This window comes from Protopterus annectens, chromosome 12.part0, assembly GCF_019279795.1.
Source record: "Protopterus annectens isolate FY-2018-M chromosome 12.part0, PAN1.0, whole genome shotgun sequence".
Taxonomy (NCBI): domain Eukaryota; kingdom Metazoa; phylum Chordata; order Ceratodontiformes; family Protopteridae; genus Protopterus; species Protopterus annectens.
In genome coordinates this window covers 1,106,475,897-1,106,493,680 of record NC_056746.1, presented here as the reverse complement: position 1 = coordinate 1,106,493,680, position 17,784 = coordinate 1,106,475,897, and the positions used below count along the sequence as shown (strand labels likewise).

Sequence of the window (17,784 nt, the reverse complement as noted above, 5' to 3'; positions counted from 1 at the left end):
ATATATTATTATTATTATTTTTATATTATTTATTATTATTATTATTTATATTTATATATATTTTTATTTTGTAGGATATCATATATATATTATATATATATATATATATATATATATATATATATATATATATATATATATATATATATTATGTTATGACTTATCTTTTCTAAAACCTCAACAGGCATTATAACACATTTTTATCATTTAGACCTGAGTTTCAGCAAAGTCATTCTCAATCTGCCAAATTCCATTTTCCATTTTTTTTTTTTAATATATATATGTTCATAAATGTAAGAAAGAAAATAAGCATCACAAGAATTTCCTAATTTTTTTTTTTTTGATAAACAGTGTATAACACTTGAAATTTTTTTTTTTGTGTCATTTTTCTGAAGAAGTCCTGTATGCAAACAAGAAAAAACTTTAACTTTTTTTTATTTGTAAGCGTTTAAATTAAAGTTTTTTAGAACGTTCCTCTGCAGTCCGGCCGTGATTCTTGTTGTTTTCAATTATTTAATAGACACTATACCACATTCTCAGAACAAATCCTTATAATCATACATTTCACAACTGTTGCAGAGGGATGCATAACAGACACTTGCAAAGAAAAGACAAACACAGAACTCATAATTAATGCTTCACTATGCTTGTTATACTTATTTATTATGCAATGGCATGCATGATCCATAACTGCTTAAAGTTACATACAGGTGAGGCAGGTATAATTTTTGCCTTACGTGTGCTTGTAGGTAAGACAATATTGTAGCAGCACAGAATAACACACAGAAGAGAAAACTTCAATCCTAACAAGAATCACATCCTTATGGATACTCTGAGAACATATGCAAAACATCTTTTTGGAAAGGGGGTGCAAAACAGGCAGACAGAGCTTAGGAGTGGAATCAAGTAATGGCTAAAATAAATGCTGTAGAGGGAAGGAACTGCACTTTGGCAGAGAGCAGTGGGGGAGAACAAGTAGAATAGTGGGCATAGCAGGACAGCAGATATGCAGAATGCAATTGCACACAGTATTACTTGTGGTGGCCCTTCCAAACTCCAACCTCTACTGCTGGAGGAGGGGTACATGTCTTTATAAGTGATAATGACGTTGATGCAGACATTGATGCTGGAATCATCAGAGATTATATGGACTCCAGAACTTTCAGACACCAGCAACAACCATGGTTAGGTAATGTGGAAGGTTAAAGTGTATGCTGAAATGTTATTGGTATAGCACTTTTGTACATATAACACTTGCATGTTTCATCATCAAATATGGCATCAGTGTCGGATGCTGCACAAACTCTACAGGCAATGCATGGTAAGTGTAAGGCATCATACTTTAAAATTCATCCCACCTGTTACAGGCTACATTATCCACATCATGACATATTTCTTGATATGGTCAGAATGAGAAACAACCACATCCTTAGCATGTAAAAAGTACATGATGTTATAATAGGTTGACTCTTCCCTCATTTTAAGACACTGATGAAATTGTTGGGCCAGACAGCACAGCTAGACACTCTTTTGCCTGAATGTACCTCAAGTGAAAATCGGTGTAGCACAGGAACACCATCCTGACTCACAATTAACAACACTCAGTCCTGAATACACTCCTAGTCAGACATGGAAATGGCAGTGTAACAGCTGGTACACTGTTAAGAATGCACAATCCCAAATACACCCTTGTAAGAATTAAGCATGACAGAGCAGCAATCTGATACACCACTAAAATGCAGGCTTGAATATACTCCAGTAAGAATAGAAGTGGGCAACAGCAGTCTTTCACACTATTAAAATGAACACTCCTGATATAGAAAAAATGATAGGTGTGAAATATTCAAAAAACTATCTAACATCTGAATTTGGCTAGAAGATACAGAAGAACATGTGTGTTATCATAAATCTAATACAGAACATTAACAGAAAACCCCAGTTGTCAGTCAGTAAAAGAAGCCACTTCAGAAAGTGAAAGAGAACAGCCCATTGATATGGAATCTTGTAAAAAGGTTTCAGCAACTAAAGTAATGAAGGATGCCTGTGTGAAAACAAAGAAGGAAAGATCCATAGTGACAAACACAATAACAGAAGAAAGGGAACCTGAAAAGCATCCTAGAATTTTCTCTGTAAACTCAAAACAGGGGTTGTAAGAAACAAGAGTTTCAGCAGCAGGTACTTATAGAAACAAAAGTCACTGAGGTAAAAGTTAAAGAATTTTCAAAACCAAAATCTGTTGAGTAGAAATTCACTGACATGAGCTGTCATTTGTAGATGAAGAAATAGGACAATGAAGTAGAAAGACCTAGACATGTATTCTTTGGTGAAAAGGCTGCATCCTCCACCTCACATCAGTTTATGGAAAACAGTGTTTCTGACTTGGAAGATTACTTTAAAATATTTTTTTAAGAAATTACAATGGGAAACTGATACCTGAAACTGATCAAGCGGGCCAGAGAAAATACAGCCAGATTAGTGGAACAAACAGATGAGTAGGTTTATCCATCCCATACTAATATCTTAGAATGAAGAATAACTTAATTTACAGTGTTAATAAAGACAGAAAAGAAACACTGTAAAACTGTTGGCACTGATACTTTTTACAACACTTATAATGAAAATGGTACATAGTAATATTTTGGGTGGACTCTTGGGGATTGTCAAAACAAAAGCCAGATTTTTAGTCATTTTTATTGGTCTGTTGTAAAAAAAAGACATGCCCACTTTTGTGGATCATGCCATAATGTCAAAAGACATACCACATCTTGAGTTAAGAAATCTACTAATGCACATATCCATTACTGACCTTCCATTCAAGTGTATAGCTATGGATCTTGTAGGCCTAGTAGTGAAGTCTAGTAATGATGAGCAAAACATTGTGGTAATTAATGACTATAATAATGTTTGGTAAAACATGACCACTGTGAAAAAGTCAATTCTGAGTCAATAACCAAAGACCTAATGTTACTTTAATAACAGACTACAGAACATAATCTAGGTCAAGTGTAATGCTCCAGCTTTGCCAGTGTTTTAAAGTAAAACAGATAAAATCTTCAGTGTATCACCGTCAAACTGATGACTTTGTGTAGTGCTTTAATAAAACTCTGAAGACCAAATTGCAAAATGGTAAGAGTGGGGTTAGTTACTTCTCTACTTTCTGCTGCTGTAAGAGAGTTAAACCTGGTTCTGAAGTGCAAGAGACAGTTTCTTGACTGGAGACTAGGTGTGTGGGATTCAGTTAGTATCCCCAACAATGGATGAGCTAGATACAAATAAGGAGGAGTGAAGGGACATAGACCACTCACTGTTCATGCATTGGAAGGTAGGACAGGGTTGCTTTGAGGAGGGGGCACCTCTTGTGGAAGTGAGAAGACAAACTCTGCCATCAATCTATTACATGCTTTCCTACAAGCCTTGCCAGGTGCATGCATTAGGGTCAGGAAAACTAAGCAGAATAGCTTGAACCAACCCCGATTGCTGTCTGAGAGATAGTCCCTCCTAGCTGACCTTTGTTCTGGTGATGAGGACTAAATGGGCCAATTGGCCACAAGAAAGCTGATGATGATGATTGGGAGACACTTTGGGCAAAGCATAGGAAAAAGAGAGAGGTGCACAAAGCTTCATGAAGATTCACCCAACATAATCTGTTACATTGGAGACATCCATATGGTTTGAGGACAAAGCAAAAGAGACTTCGGAGAAAGATAAAAAAACCCATTTAAAACTGAAATACCATGCTTCACAAATTTGCAAGCTAAGTTAAAATTTGTTATGCTTATCATTAAGAAACATGTGCAAAGGGCCCAAGAGATGCAACAGAAGTTGTACAACAAAAAATCCTGACTCAGGGAGTTTAAAACAGGGAACAAAGTGTTGGTGTTAGTCCCCATTACTGAGAATAACGTCCTAGTAAAATCAGAAGGACCCTTTCAGATTGTATAAACAATGAGCAAAGTGAACTAAATAGCATGAAACATGACCTATCAAGGCTTCTGGAATTACTATTTAACTGTAGCCTCCAAACAGGCTTTGTGCCTCATGAATGAAGAATGGCAACAGTCATCCCTTTGAACAAAGGTGGGCCATCTACAGACCCTGGATACTACAGACCCATAAGTATCACTTGTCTTATATGTAAAGCCATGAAATGAATTATCAAGGAAATGATCAACAGAGATATAGTAAACCTTCAGATACTGGATCCAACCCAGTTTGGTTTTGTCAAGGGCAGATCATCCCTACTCAACCTGGTGGACTTCTTTGAGAAGATAACCAAAGCAATGGATAAGGACACTGCCTACTTTGACCTGGCCAAAGCATTTGACCCAATCCCCCACTTGGGCATTGTTGACAAAGTCAAGAGGTTAGGTACAAACTCGTATGTCACCTGGTGGATAGCCAACTGGGTCACAGGAATTTAGAAATGAGGAGGCCAGTCACAAGTGGAGTCCCTCAGGGATCAGTCCTTGGATCAGTAATTGTTGGCATTTACTTCTGAAAAGTCAAGGCCAATGTCAGTGGTCTCTGGCTGACTAAATTTGCAGATGATTGAAAATTAGGAGCTGCCATTGAATCTTACACTGACACAAATGTTCTCCAGGAGGGGATGACACAGACAAACAACTGGTGTCAGCGCCATGGACTAAAACTAAATGACAAGAAATGCATAATAGTATCCTATGGGAAGTCATACATCCCTAGTAACTATCATATTGAGAACACACCCCTTAGAGTTGACTCAGTAGTCACGGATTTAGAGACACACATAAATAGTAATCTAGCCTTTGGCTATCAAGTGTCTACAGTAGTGAGGAAATCATTCTATGTTGCACAACTTATAACAAAGGTATGACATCTAAGTCCAAGGAAGTCATTGTTCTACTGTATTCAGCATTCATCAGACCTATCATTGAATACAGTGTTCCCTTTGGTTTGCACCTAACCAAGCATATCCAACAATTGGAATGCCGACAGAGGTTCCTCACTAAAAGAAGACAGTGTGTAAGTAAAATGTCCTATGCAGACTGCCTCAAGGCCCTATCCCTGTATTCTGTCTCCTGCAGGCTTTTGAGGGGAGGTCTATAACTAGCATACAGGGCATTGTCAGACCCCACTCTGATGGAATTCTTGCATATGCATAACATGAACAACACCAGAATTACTCATTCTAAAGACTTAAACCTTGCCTGTGATATAAATAGGACTTGCTGGAAAGACAGGTATGTATCCCAGAGACTATCCTGTCTATGGAACAGGCTCCCCATCCATGTGAAGCAGAGTTCCCCCCTAACTTCAAGTGGAACTTTGGAAATTGGATGGGGAACAGAAAATTCATCCCTGGTTTGGCACCCTATGTCTCTAATGGACACATGCAACCTGGTTTGTTTGGACACATGCAACCTGTAAATGGTTCATCTCCCAGGCCCCTGTTTATACTTATCAAGGGTATAAGAACTTGTCAGAGATTTGGGATACATGGCTAGGCTTAGAAAGGCTCTTGTGATCATTAGCCTAGTAAACACCTATGAACAACAAAATAAGACAAATGAAATCAAGACGAACAAACCAGGTATATCACATAAATGTGTTAAAGCCACAGAGAGGACATAAAACTTCTGCAAACTGCTTAGAAGCTGAGATGGGTGCCAATAGTATGGTATTGAGGAGTTCGATCACTGCTGCTCATATAGATGACATTTTGCATAAGCTTAAACTCAAAAAGAGAAACATTTCTTACTAAGAAGTAGTTTTTCTTTTTATGAATTTCCTGATAGAACAAGGTTAATTCAGAATCATGTTAAATCTGAGCTTGGGTAAAGGTAATCCTACAACTATATAGTGTAGCAGAGTCTCAGAGGAAATCATTAAGTAAGGAAGTAAATGAAAACGATGCTTAAACTGTGAGCTATTAAGGAGACTCGAGGTGAACAGAACATTCTTGTTGTACTGGTCCCTAAGCCATAGATTTTGTAATGACATAGAGAAACTGAATAGTGTATACAGGTTTGGTACCTATTGTGAGGGATTTTTTTTCTTTTAGTTGGATCAGTACTCTCCCACCAAGTAATGTATAAAAACATCAATTTATTTTTCCCTTTTAAAAGGGAGTGTCAAATGCTAGGCAGAAAGACACATGACCAAATTCAGAAAAGTTACTATGTAGTGTACACGAGGTATACACTTCATGGTAACTGTTACTGAATTCATAGAAATCTCGTTGACAGTGCTTTTGCACAAGACATGCAGCACTGCAGTGGACTTTTTCTTTTGCTATGTTACAGGCTAATGAGCCATTCTAGGCTGAGCCAGATCCAGGACTAAGTGACCTAGGTAGCTGCCTAGGGTCTGTTTGGCTGGGGGGTGGGGGTGGGCATGTTGGCTGTGGTAGCCAGGTTGCACTATAAAAAGACATTCATTAAAAAAAAAACAGCAAGCCTCAAAAACTCATCATTTGGGCAACATCCTAATGCCATTTTTCGAAACCTTGCACAAGCAGGGGGATTTAAGTAAGAGATGCTCTCTTGGCAATGTCTGGGGGAAATTGGCAGCAGGATTTTATATAATGCAATGAGGAGATATACAGGACCAACAGAGCAGACTGAATTAACAGCAAGCTTTAATTTAGAGCAAATGGATCCATGCTCTATTCATACAAGTGCACAGCTGCAATTTTTCATTTAGAACAGATGGAGGTGTGTGTGTGTGTGTGTGTGTGTGTGTGTGTGTGTGTGTGTGTGTGTGTGTGTGTGTGTGTGTGTGTGTGTGTGTGTGTGTGTGTGTGTGTGTAAGTAAAATATCCCAGGTAAGAGCACAGTCTAGTTAAGTGACTTTTCTCAGAGTAAAATCCTGAAACCTTAATTATTGACAGGCAAGTGCCTTAAACCTCCATATAAACTGCCAGGTCACTTTTGAGTTTATTCTTTGGCCGTTTTTGTAAATCAGTGAGGATTATAGTTTGTCATTGTCAGTCACAGAGTTTTAGAGTTGCCTTGCTTACAGTGCATGTTAGTGGTGCACCACTTAGCATGCTTGCTTTTAGTGCAGAAGGCTGTGAGTTCTCTTCCCATGCCAGGTAGATCAGTTGTTGTTGACACTACAATGCAGCATAAGGAAACAGAGAAGAGGGTGCTGCACTCCTAAGTGTGTCGTCCTGTGAATGAGATGCCTAGTAGCTATGAACTTGTTGTCAGTTTGCCTGCCTTTCCCAACTGTATATCACCAGTTCATCATTTTCTTAATGTGACATAGGCAATTTATTTTTCAAGGGCAGCAGTTACTGGATTGGTAGATGATGCACTGAAATACAAAGCTAGGTCTTCATTAGTTACATTTCTTTTTAATGTGGAATTATTCTTAGGATTTTACTTCTGAAGAAATTGTGCATGTTGACTGATATTGGTGGATTATAATGACAGCAATTGGAGTGGACTTTTATGGTTCAAGTGTTCTGAAATGGATAGTTTTGTAATTATTGGTTAATATATTTTGTTTCACTGCTTACTGGAAAAATGTTCAAAACTATAAAATTAAACAACACTCTAACAAGTGATGCTGTATTAAACACACAATATAATTTAATACAGTGAGGAAGGTGAATCAAAGAACACATGCATGGTCCTAAAAATGTGTGCAGGAGGCCCATGGTTTGAAAACAACCCAAAGGTACAGTTAATCGGGTCCATGTTCAGCTATCGAAAACAAAAACATGCAAACAGCTAAATACCAAACTTTAAACATCAAAAGATGAAATTAGCGACAACTATTTCTATGAAAATAAATTCATTGAATGGCCATAGTTGGCCAACAACCAGGAAATAACATGACACATAAGGTAAGTGAAGGGAAACTTTTTAAATTTGCCCTATTCCCCACTGTAGTACAATATTGGAGTTGGTATATATAGCTGGGGGGTGTGGGGGCACAGCCCCCCCACCTTTGTTGGATGTGTTCATGATGTTGGCCAACTATGGCCATTCAATGAATTTATTTTTGTTGAAGTAGTTGTTCACTAATTTTACCATTCAATGTTTCACATTTGGTATTTAGCCATTCATGTTTTTTTTGTTTTCAATAGCCGAACAGTCGACCCCACTTAATCCACCACTGGTGGATGTATTTTCTATGAATGTATGTTTTGATGCTATTTGAATGAATGTGAGTTTCAAGGGCAGAGAAGTATACTGTTGCTTATGCTAAGTCTTCTTTCATAGTGAGACTGCATTGTTCTGTTTAACAAATGGCTATCAGTGTTTGTACTATAAAATATAAAACAAAAGTTTTAAATTCAATCCAAATGTCTGTAATTATTGTAGAAGCAAACAGCAAAATAGTATGCATGCTGATAGGTTTGAAAAGTGTTTATGCTAACTGGGGAGAAATAGCAAAGTAATGGGACACTGGAATGACTTCAGGGGAGGGGAGTCCTGATCCATTACCCTGCCTAGAGCCCCATTTGACCATGATCATGCTCTGATTCCAGGAAAGAGGCATATGATAATTAGTCATGTAATAACCCTAAACTGCCTGTGCTATCACATTTACCTCAAATTAACAAAGGTAAATTAACATGGCTGCACCTGGCTGCTCATGGTAATGAACACGGTCAAAAGTCTGTGTTCAATCATCATGGTAGAGGCAATTTATGAGGAGTTTAGTGGTCAGGTAGTATGTGTGTATGTGCGGTGCTGCATTTGTTAGAGTATGTTTGTATGAGTGAGGGTGTGTCTGTTTAGGAGGTCGCAGACAGGAGATTAGTGAAGGAGACAATAAGGTGTGTGTGTGTGTGTGTGTGTGTGTGTGTGTGTGTGTGTGTGTGTGTGTGTGTGTGTGTGTGTGTGTGTTGTGTGTGTGTGTGTGTGTGTGTGTGTGTGTGTGTGTGTGTGTGTGTGTGTGTGTGTGTGTGTGTGAACGCAAGTGCATTAATATATGTATGTGTGTGTCTGTGTGAGGGCACATTGGGGTAGCTGCCATACTTCCACATGCCCAGAGATTATCAAGCATAACATGTCACATTGGGTTGGGTGGATACTAGCCACCAGGAATACATTAGATCATTATGCCTTAATAGCACTTGGGGCAGGGGAACCACTAGACAGCAGGGAATAACTCTACACTTGTTTTTTAATGGCACATAAACCTAACAGTGGTGAAGGAGGAGGGGAATCATGATGAAATAAGCCTTTAATATTGTGCTTTATTGATCTGGGAAGACCACTTTAATGTCAGGAATAATTCCAAAGATATGGGAAAGGAGAACACTAGACATGATGAATTACATTGTCATCTCATGCCTTAACAGCACTTACATATAATGGGGGTTGGGATGGAGACACTAGGCAACAAGGATACCCTACATAACATACCTTAAAGCCACTTAATTAAAAAGAAATAAAATAAAATGAAAAAAAAGCAATTTTGAGTGGGGAACCACTGGACACCAAGGATTCTGTAAATAAAGTGCCTTAAATGCACTAAAAAGGATTCCAACCCTGTACCCTCTCACACAAAATATTAGTCCTCTGTACCACCACTAGACATCAGGGTGTCACATATATATATATATATATATATATATATATATATATATATATATATATATATACATAAAACAAATAAAACATGGAAACAAAATATATATATATATATATATATATATATATATATATATATATATATATATATATATATTACAAGGGGGGGAAAGGCTTTGAACTCTGCATCTCTTGACAAAGGAAACATCAGCATAATGCTCTAACATTTCAGTTATTTCAGCAAGTTTTTTTATTATATATAAGAAGGATGGTGGACATTCTGCAATGCCTGCAATAATTTTGTGTGTTACAAGGGAGTGGAACAGGGAACATAAAGCATACCTCTCAACCTTGTAGCACAAGAAATCTAGACAAAGCCAAATTTAATGGTGAAACAGAGGGATAGATTTTATTTATTCCTCTTTATGTAAAATTTTCAAGTAAAAAGTCTCTTACTTTATCAGAGCGTTATGTTGTAAATTTAATATCAAGTAATTCTTGCAAAGTCAGAAAGTCACTAAAATAACAGCTTTTCTACTGAAGGATATGAAGTGTGAAACTCTAATGGCTGACATTAATGACCAACTGTAATCATGCTTAATCTACCAGAGCAGGAAAAAAGGACACAATGGGATGTTCTAACAACACAGGGAAAACTATGATGGTATGTTGTGTGTGTGTGTGTGTGTGTGTGTGTGTGTGTGTGTGTGTGTGTGTGTGTGTGTGTGTGTGTGTGTGTGTGTGTGTGTGTGTGTGTGTGTGTGTGTGTGTGTGTTTGTATGTCTTTTAATGTTTATATGTGTGAGAGAGAGTGAAGGCAGTGCCTGTTCTAACAGGATTCATCAGCTGCCAGTGTTAACTACAGGAGGAAAGTACTGATAGGTACCAGTGGTAATTAACAGCAAACCACAGACATGCAAATTAGCCAGTAATGAGTTACTTTCTCATTGTGGCTAATGTTCATAGGTTCATAGGTGTGTATTAGGCTAATGGCCCTGGAGTCTTTACAAGCCTAGGCCATAGGATTACCCTGGCATCGTGCCAGCTGACCTTAGTTCCTAGTGCCTCTGTTGAGTAAAGCCACTGGAGTGATCCCCAGGGTGAATTTTCCACTCATCAAGATTTCTCTTGAAGAGAGCCAGTGAGGTGCTCTGCTTGACATGTATGGGAATTCTATTCCATAGCATGGGCAGTCTCTGGGTTATGAATCTGTCTCTACAGCATGTTCTGTTGATTGTGGTAATGAGGTTGAGGTCTCTGGAGTGTGTGGTGCGGAGGGATTTGGATTTCTTTAGATGTAGCATTTCTAACAGAGCTGGGTCAGGCATGGCTTTGTACATCAAGTAGAGATCACTTCTAAGTAGGTGATATGAGACAGAGAATAGTTGGAGTTTTTTGAGTCTGTTCATATAGGACAAGTGTTTAAGGCATAGGATCCTCTTTGTGAGGTACTTTTGCAGCCTCTCCAGTTGTTGCAGGTGTCTAGTGAGGTACATGCCAAATGGGGCATTGTACTTGATGAGTAGCCTAATGAGGGAAGAGTAGAGGGAGACAATGACATATTTCTTCCTGGATGCAAAACCCTTAGTAATGAGATGTGCCACATAGAAAAACTTTCTGACCACAGTGGAATGTGGTGGTCAAAAGAGAGGTTGCTGTCAACCTGTGTTCCCAGATCTCTTATAACGCTTTCTGTGTTCAGTGGACTACCATTGATGTGGTAATTCAAAGGAACTTGCTTCCCAAGGGGGATGATGACACATTTTTTGGCATTGAACTTAAGGGCACATTTCTGACAACAGTTGTTGGTCTCAGTGAGGCCTTTCTGTAGGATGTCAACATCAACATCACTTGGGGAGTTAATAATAACTCCCAGCTTGCAATCGTCTGTGAACTTTGTCAGCCAGAGTCCTTTCGTGTTGCCTTGGACTTCAGAGATGTAGATACCAAACAGGAGAGGACCCAGGACCAAACCCTGTGGGACTACACTCGTGACTAATCTGCAGTCTGACTTCGAGTCAGCTACTTTCACACTGTGGGTTCTATCTGTGAGCCAGTTTGCAATCCACTTAGTGATATAGGGGTTGATGCCCAACTTAGTGAGTTTTTCTATGATTCCTGAGTAGGGAATGGTATCAAAGGCCTTGGCCAGATCAAGGTAGGATGTATGAACCACCTTGCCTTCATCCACAGCTCTGGTGAATGACTCAAAGAATAATGTGTTTCTGGAATGCAAAATATATGCATGTCCCAGCTAGTGGGATTTGGCTTTATTGGCTTGAATTTCTCCATTAATCAACTTAAAAATAAATAAGTCATGGGCATTTAGAACTGCTATATAGTTGAAACACCTGGTGTCTTTAAGGGTTCATTTGTATATATCCTATAATCCTCTTTTGCAGGAGGTTTTAAGGAATCACACAGTGAAAACTCTAGCTTGGCTAGGTTTTTCTTGTTGTTTTTCCAGTTGAATTGGCTGTGTTTCTTGTTTTCTATTTTGTTTAGTTGTTAGATTGAATATTTTGCAGACACCTTAATGGTTAGGGATGACAGCTGGGTACAACAACCCTGTTTTTCTAAAGGTTAGCCAAACACTCTGCTTATGCTGTGCTGATGATGTCATAAGAAGACTGAAACGTGCATGTCCACAGCTAGTGGGGTTTGGATTTATTGGCTTGAATTTGTTTAAAGTAAAGTCATGTGCATACAGAACTTCCATATAGCTGAAACACCTGGTGTCCGTAGTGGGTCATTAGAATATATCCCATGATTCTCTTTTACAAGTGGTTTTAAGGAATCACACAGGACAAACTCTAGCTTGGCTAGGTTTTTCTTGTTGCATTGGAATGCAAAATAACACATCGCAAAAGCAGGGCTTTTTTACCACAGCCCTTAACACGAGCACTGTGAGTTTTTTCTGAATTCCTGAGTATGATTCCATCTGACCCTGGAATTGACACTACTGGACTTTCAAAGCAGATGATTTTTATAAGGTTTTAACAGTATGCTTTTAATTTCTTATAATTATTTATAAGTTTTGATTAGGCTTTTCTGGAACCATTTTTTTCCTGGATGTTTTGGTGCAACCTAAAGATGAACATTTTTCCTTTTATCAAATAAGAAATATAAATATATATATATATATATATATATATATATATATATATATGGGAACACTACTAAATCTCGAACTTTTGAAATCTCGAATTTCAAAAGCTTGAGACCATGTAGCCGAAACCCCACATTACCGAAAGACCAGAAGCGCGAAATTCAAAATCCCGATGTTAAGGGATTTTGAGTTAGCACTTCTGGTGTTGCGGTTCAGGTAAGTATGTGTGTGTAAGTGTGTTTGTGAGGGGCTTTAGTGTATGTAAGTGTGTGTTGTAACTGTGGTGTGTGTGTGTGTGTGTGTGTGTGTGTGTGTGTGTGAGGGGCTGTAATGTGTGGGTGTGAGTTTGCCTTGTGTGTATGTTTGTGCAATCTCGGAGTTAGAATATTAAAGTAGGGAGGTGTGGGGCACAGCATGAGTGCAGGCGAAGCCCCTGCTTATCTTTAGTGTAGGGTGATTTGTTTGGTTATGGGGAAGGTTGTGTGTATATTTGTGTGTGTGCTGTATGTATGTAGTACTTTCGCGATTTTGAATTTCGCGCGGTTTTAACATTTTGTTAATGTGGGGTTTCTGGCTTATAGTGTCGGTATTTTGGGCTTCAGGATTGTGTAATTTCGAGATTCAGTAGTGAATCCATATATATATATATATATATATATATATATATATATATATATATATATATATATATATATATATAAAATGTCAGCATTTGTCATAAAATTCCTAATGGGCACTAGAAGGTGGAGTGCACTTTTGTACACTTTTTAATAGTTAAAGTACAAAATGACTAATTTTATGACACAATAACTAATTTAAAATGTACTGCCTATGCATTTCACATGTAGCTCTGAAGGCCCCTCCAAATAAAACTTAGCATCATTATAGGCAGGCCTTGTTTTAAAGTAAAGCAAATGACATATACCTGAAAAATGTATGTTTTTTCATTGGTTGTATTTTAATTAAATATGGTAAAATAAGTTGTTTATTTAATATGCATTGTTTTTTATAATACTGTTTAAAGAAGTACTTTAAAATTTACTTAACTTACCATCTTATAATCATGTAAAAAAATATATTTATTACAAGCAAATAGTTTCACATAGAGCTTAGCAATGTTTTTTTTTCACGTCTCATGTCATGCTTAGCCTTGAAAGTAAATTAAATCAGGTCAATACATATTTTTCAAGTATTTCTTTTGACTGTTTCAACATGATTTTTTTCTTTTTTATCAAGGCTATGTTCTATACCAGCAAAAAGAAAAAATTAAAAACATTTGCGCTAAAAATAAAAGTTAGATATTTCAGCACATTATACTGCTTTTTAATTAAGCCAAAATTTTTTTATTTATTCTGAACAGACCTCATGAATGAATCTAGATTTTTTTAAACATTCTACCATATTATCCAATGCCCAAAGTGTGAGAAGCTAGGCAAAGCGAGGTTTTTGACTACCTTAGCCTTGACTAAGTGGTACTGGTAGTGCTGCCTTATGCCTGAAACTAAAGAAAAGACAGCATTCTCTACACCGAAGGTCTTTTTTATTATATTCCCCTTAACCTTTGTACTTCATAGAGCTCCTACCAGTATTAAAAGGCTCATGGATAAAGTTCTGAAGCCTCGTGCCAGGTACTCAGAAATATATGCTGATGATGTAGTAACTTAATAAAAAGACTGCAAATCACATTTAACCAAAGTGCATACTGTACTGGAAATTTTTCTGTTAATCCTGCTGCCAAAAGTAAGTTTTGTATGCAAGAATCCAAAATGTTTATGATACATAATTAGGAGAGGGGTAAGTAAACCACAAAAAAAAAAAAGAATCAGGTGAAATCATTACTAAAGCTAAATAGGCTACTATAGCAACTTCATGTCCAGCTATGCTGCTATAACTTGTCCTCAAACAGAAATGACAATAGGTAAGGTCTCCATACAAGTAAAGCAGAGCACAGCAACAGGTGAAACTTTTAATCAGCTGAATAATACATTCTGTTTAGAACCAGCATTAGTTGCTACTAACTTTGATAAGCCTTTATCATTTATACAGATGCATCTGAGGAAGGGGTAGGTTGTAATTTTTTTCAAAAAGTAGATGGGGAAGAACAACCACTCATCTAACTCAGAAAATGTTAAGTGAGGCAGAGATAATCATCTGGATTCATGAAGCCCTACAAAGAGTGTTGGAATAGTACAGGAGCTGCTGCATGCAATATGGCCACCAAGCGATCCAGGATCAAGCTCCCAGGATGTGCACGAGTGTTCCTACACTATTCCGGTATGGACACCACTGCTATATGCTAATTACCTCATTTGCTGGTGAAAACCATGCAACTGAGGTGAAATAATGATCCAGGAAGCAGGCAGTTGTCTGTGCCTGAACAGTGTACAAAGCAGAAATGTATTCAGCTAGTAGCTGAATACATTTCTGCAAATTAAAAAATAGAGGCATGACAGCTTAAAAGAAAGCATGTATTATAGTTATTAGGCATGCCAATGGCCAACTATATGTCCATTGGCATGAAAAATAATTTACTTTCTATAAAATAAAACTTTTATTTTTTTTTGGCCGATCTCAGCCGTCTAAGCATAGGGCAGTTGCGCGCAAACAGGATCATGCCGAAAAAAAATGTGAAAAAGCAGTTTTCAGGGAAATCTGCATTTTGACATTATAGTCAATGGCATGCAGAATGAAAACAATACTAGGGAACAGTGGTTGTTAAGGGGAAAGGCTCAGTGTGAGTGCAGTAACTATGGAGTAAGGCAGTGGGGAATGCAAATGAGGGGAATTTTACTGAATCACAAATTTCTTCTAAGTATCAGACTACATCTAACCATGTAGGTGCTCTAATATGGCCCTATAAGCATGAGAAGTAAATGACATCAAAAGGGGGTGTGTCATGCTTGCTGTAAGCACATTGGAGTTTGCGCTTAGCTAAGCACAGTTAAGCAAGGGGGTGTGTCTGAGGCTGTAATGTCTTACACCATGAAGTGAAGAGTGTATTCGTGTCCATGGAGGGACATTTCTGCTAAAATGTGTTTACCTTAGCTAAACTGGTGTGCACTGGGACTTAAACAAACCAAAAAAAGCCCACAGGAAATGGCAGCACTGTGCATATGTAAGCAAGGGTGTGTGTCCAAGGCTGTATAGCCTTGTTTAGTTGCCTAAACGGGTGTGTGCGGCGCACACTGGGATTTAAACCACAAAAATAAAAAAAATACAGGAAATGGCAAGTGGAACAAGAAAAAAAGGGAAATAGCAGAATAGAGGCACTCAAATACAAATAATAGAACTGGCAGGTGGAATGTATCATACTCAGCCAATCACACAGGCAGCATCTGCAGCACACCACTATAAACTATACAAACACCTTTTAGTCTGTTTTTCCCACAAACTCCACAACACACAGATGGAGAAATTTTACCTGACAAAATGAAGAAAATGTTAGGGGCTGCTGTCACTCTTGTATGTCAGTATCTGCAAGAGAATGAGGGTGGTGAAGAGGACAATGTTAACAGCTGCCCCAGACTTATGAGGAGGAGGAGAAGAGTGTTCAGGCCCAGGGTAACCTACCAGGGGCTACATGATTTGGAGATAGAGTGCTACAGGGTGGACAAGGGCATACTGCAGCAAATTGTGAAGCTGTGCCGGCCTCACCTCACATCCAGAACAAACAGAGGGGAACCCATCCCAGTGGATACCAAGGTATGTGTAGCTCTAAGAATACTAGCTACAGGTACTTTCCAAAGAGCAACTAGGGATATCATGGGGGTCTCACAGGCATCTGCGTCCAGGATACTCCAACAGTTCCTGGATGCCAAGTGAACACATGCCGAGGAGCACATTAAATTCCCCAGCACCCGTGATGAGCTGACTGGCAATATGCATCTCTTCCACCATGTAGCAGATTACCCGGAGGTACTGGATGCCATAGACTGTATGCACATCTACATCAAAGCACCACCTGGTGACCAGGGTAAGATCTACATAAACCGCAAGGGTTCCACTCCATCAACTGAGAGGTCGTGTGTGATGCCCAGAGCATTATCATGAATGTGTGTGCTGGCTGCCCTGGAAGCTATCACAACTCCCACATTTGGCATTCCTCACGGCTGTATCAGTGGTTTACCATGGGGGACATCCCATATGGCCATTTAGTGGGGGATGCTGGCTATGCACTGGAGCTCTGGATGATGACACCCATCAGAAATGCACACACACCCACACAAGAATGCCATAATGAGGCACACGCACAAACCAGGATCATTATAGAGCATGTGTTTGAGATGCTCAAGTCACAGTTCCACTGCTTTGACATATCTGGTGGAGCCTTGCAGTACTCTCCAGCCACATGTGCACACATGATCATAGTATGTGCCATGCTATACAATATGATCCTGTGGAAACAGCTGCAGCAGGAACAAGATGGGAAAGGGCCACACATCCCCCCACCATTGCCAAGGCCTCCACAGGCACAGAGTGACTCGGAGGAGGAACATCCTAAGCCTGCCCCTGTAGGCAGATGGAGGCATACCCAGTATGCCCTGGCCTTGGCAAAGAGACAATGTATAGCACATACACTGACAATGTGGGGCCCCAGGGACTGATCTATCTCTCTCTTTCTGACTCGCACATATAGTAAAATGGATGCCAAACATCACACCACCTATACCTGCCCATGTATAGGCAGTGTATTGTGTGCATCTGACATAGTCAGCCCTCAAGCACCACTCTCACAACAGCTGCAGGCACAAGGTAAGCCAGTCTCTGTAACAAATTAAAATGATGGTGTGGACTTTTCTGATAGCATATCAATGGTATTAATCAAGCATGTAAGGGAATGGGGTGGCTAAATGGGATAGCAACAGACAACTGACAGCTCTGTGGGACAGCAGAATGTGTATCTTCAGTAGTGCCCTACCCACACCATACAGTGCCACCCTAGTTGAAAAATATCACTGCAGTATATGTGGTGAGCCAAATAACTTGGGGGGGGGGGTCATAGGTCACATGCATGGATGTCAAAGTGGGGTTCCCATACCCACCACTAACCCCACACAGCAGATCAGCTATAGACAACCATAGAAAATGCTTGGCAAAGACCCTCACATGGCAAAACCCATGAAATCCCCACCCACAGACTTTTAC

General features: G+C 38.9%; 1 protein-coding gene across 1 annotated transcript in view; it reads left to right on the top strand.

Annotated features, from left to right (window-relative positions):
* The first annotated feature begins 1,102 nt into the window (after positions 1-1,102).
* The window catches only part of LOC122816257 (vomeronasal type-2 receptor 26-like), a 71,267-nt gene continuing 54,585 nt past the window's right edge, over positions 1,103-17,784 (top strand). The window contains exons 1-2 of the mRNA XM_044088995.1: positions 1,103-1,184; positions 1,930-2,129. Of these exons, the coding sequence (XP_043944930.1) occupies positions 1,103-1,184; positions 1,930-2,129 (282 nt within the window). The remainder of the gene's footprint in view (positions 1,185-1,929; positions 2,130-17,784) is intronic.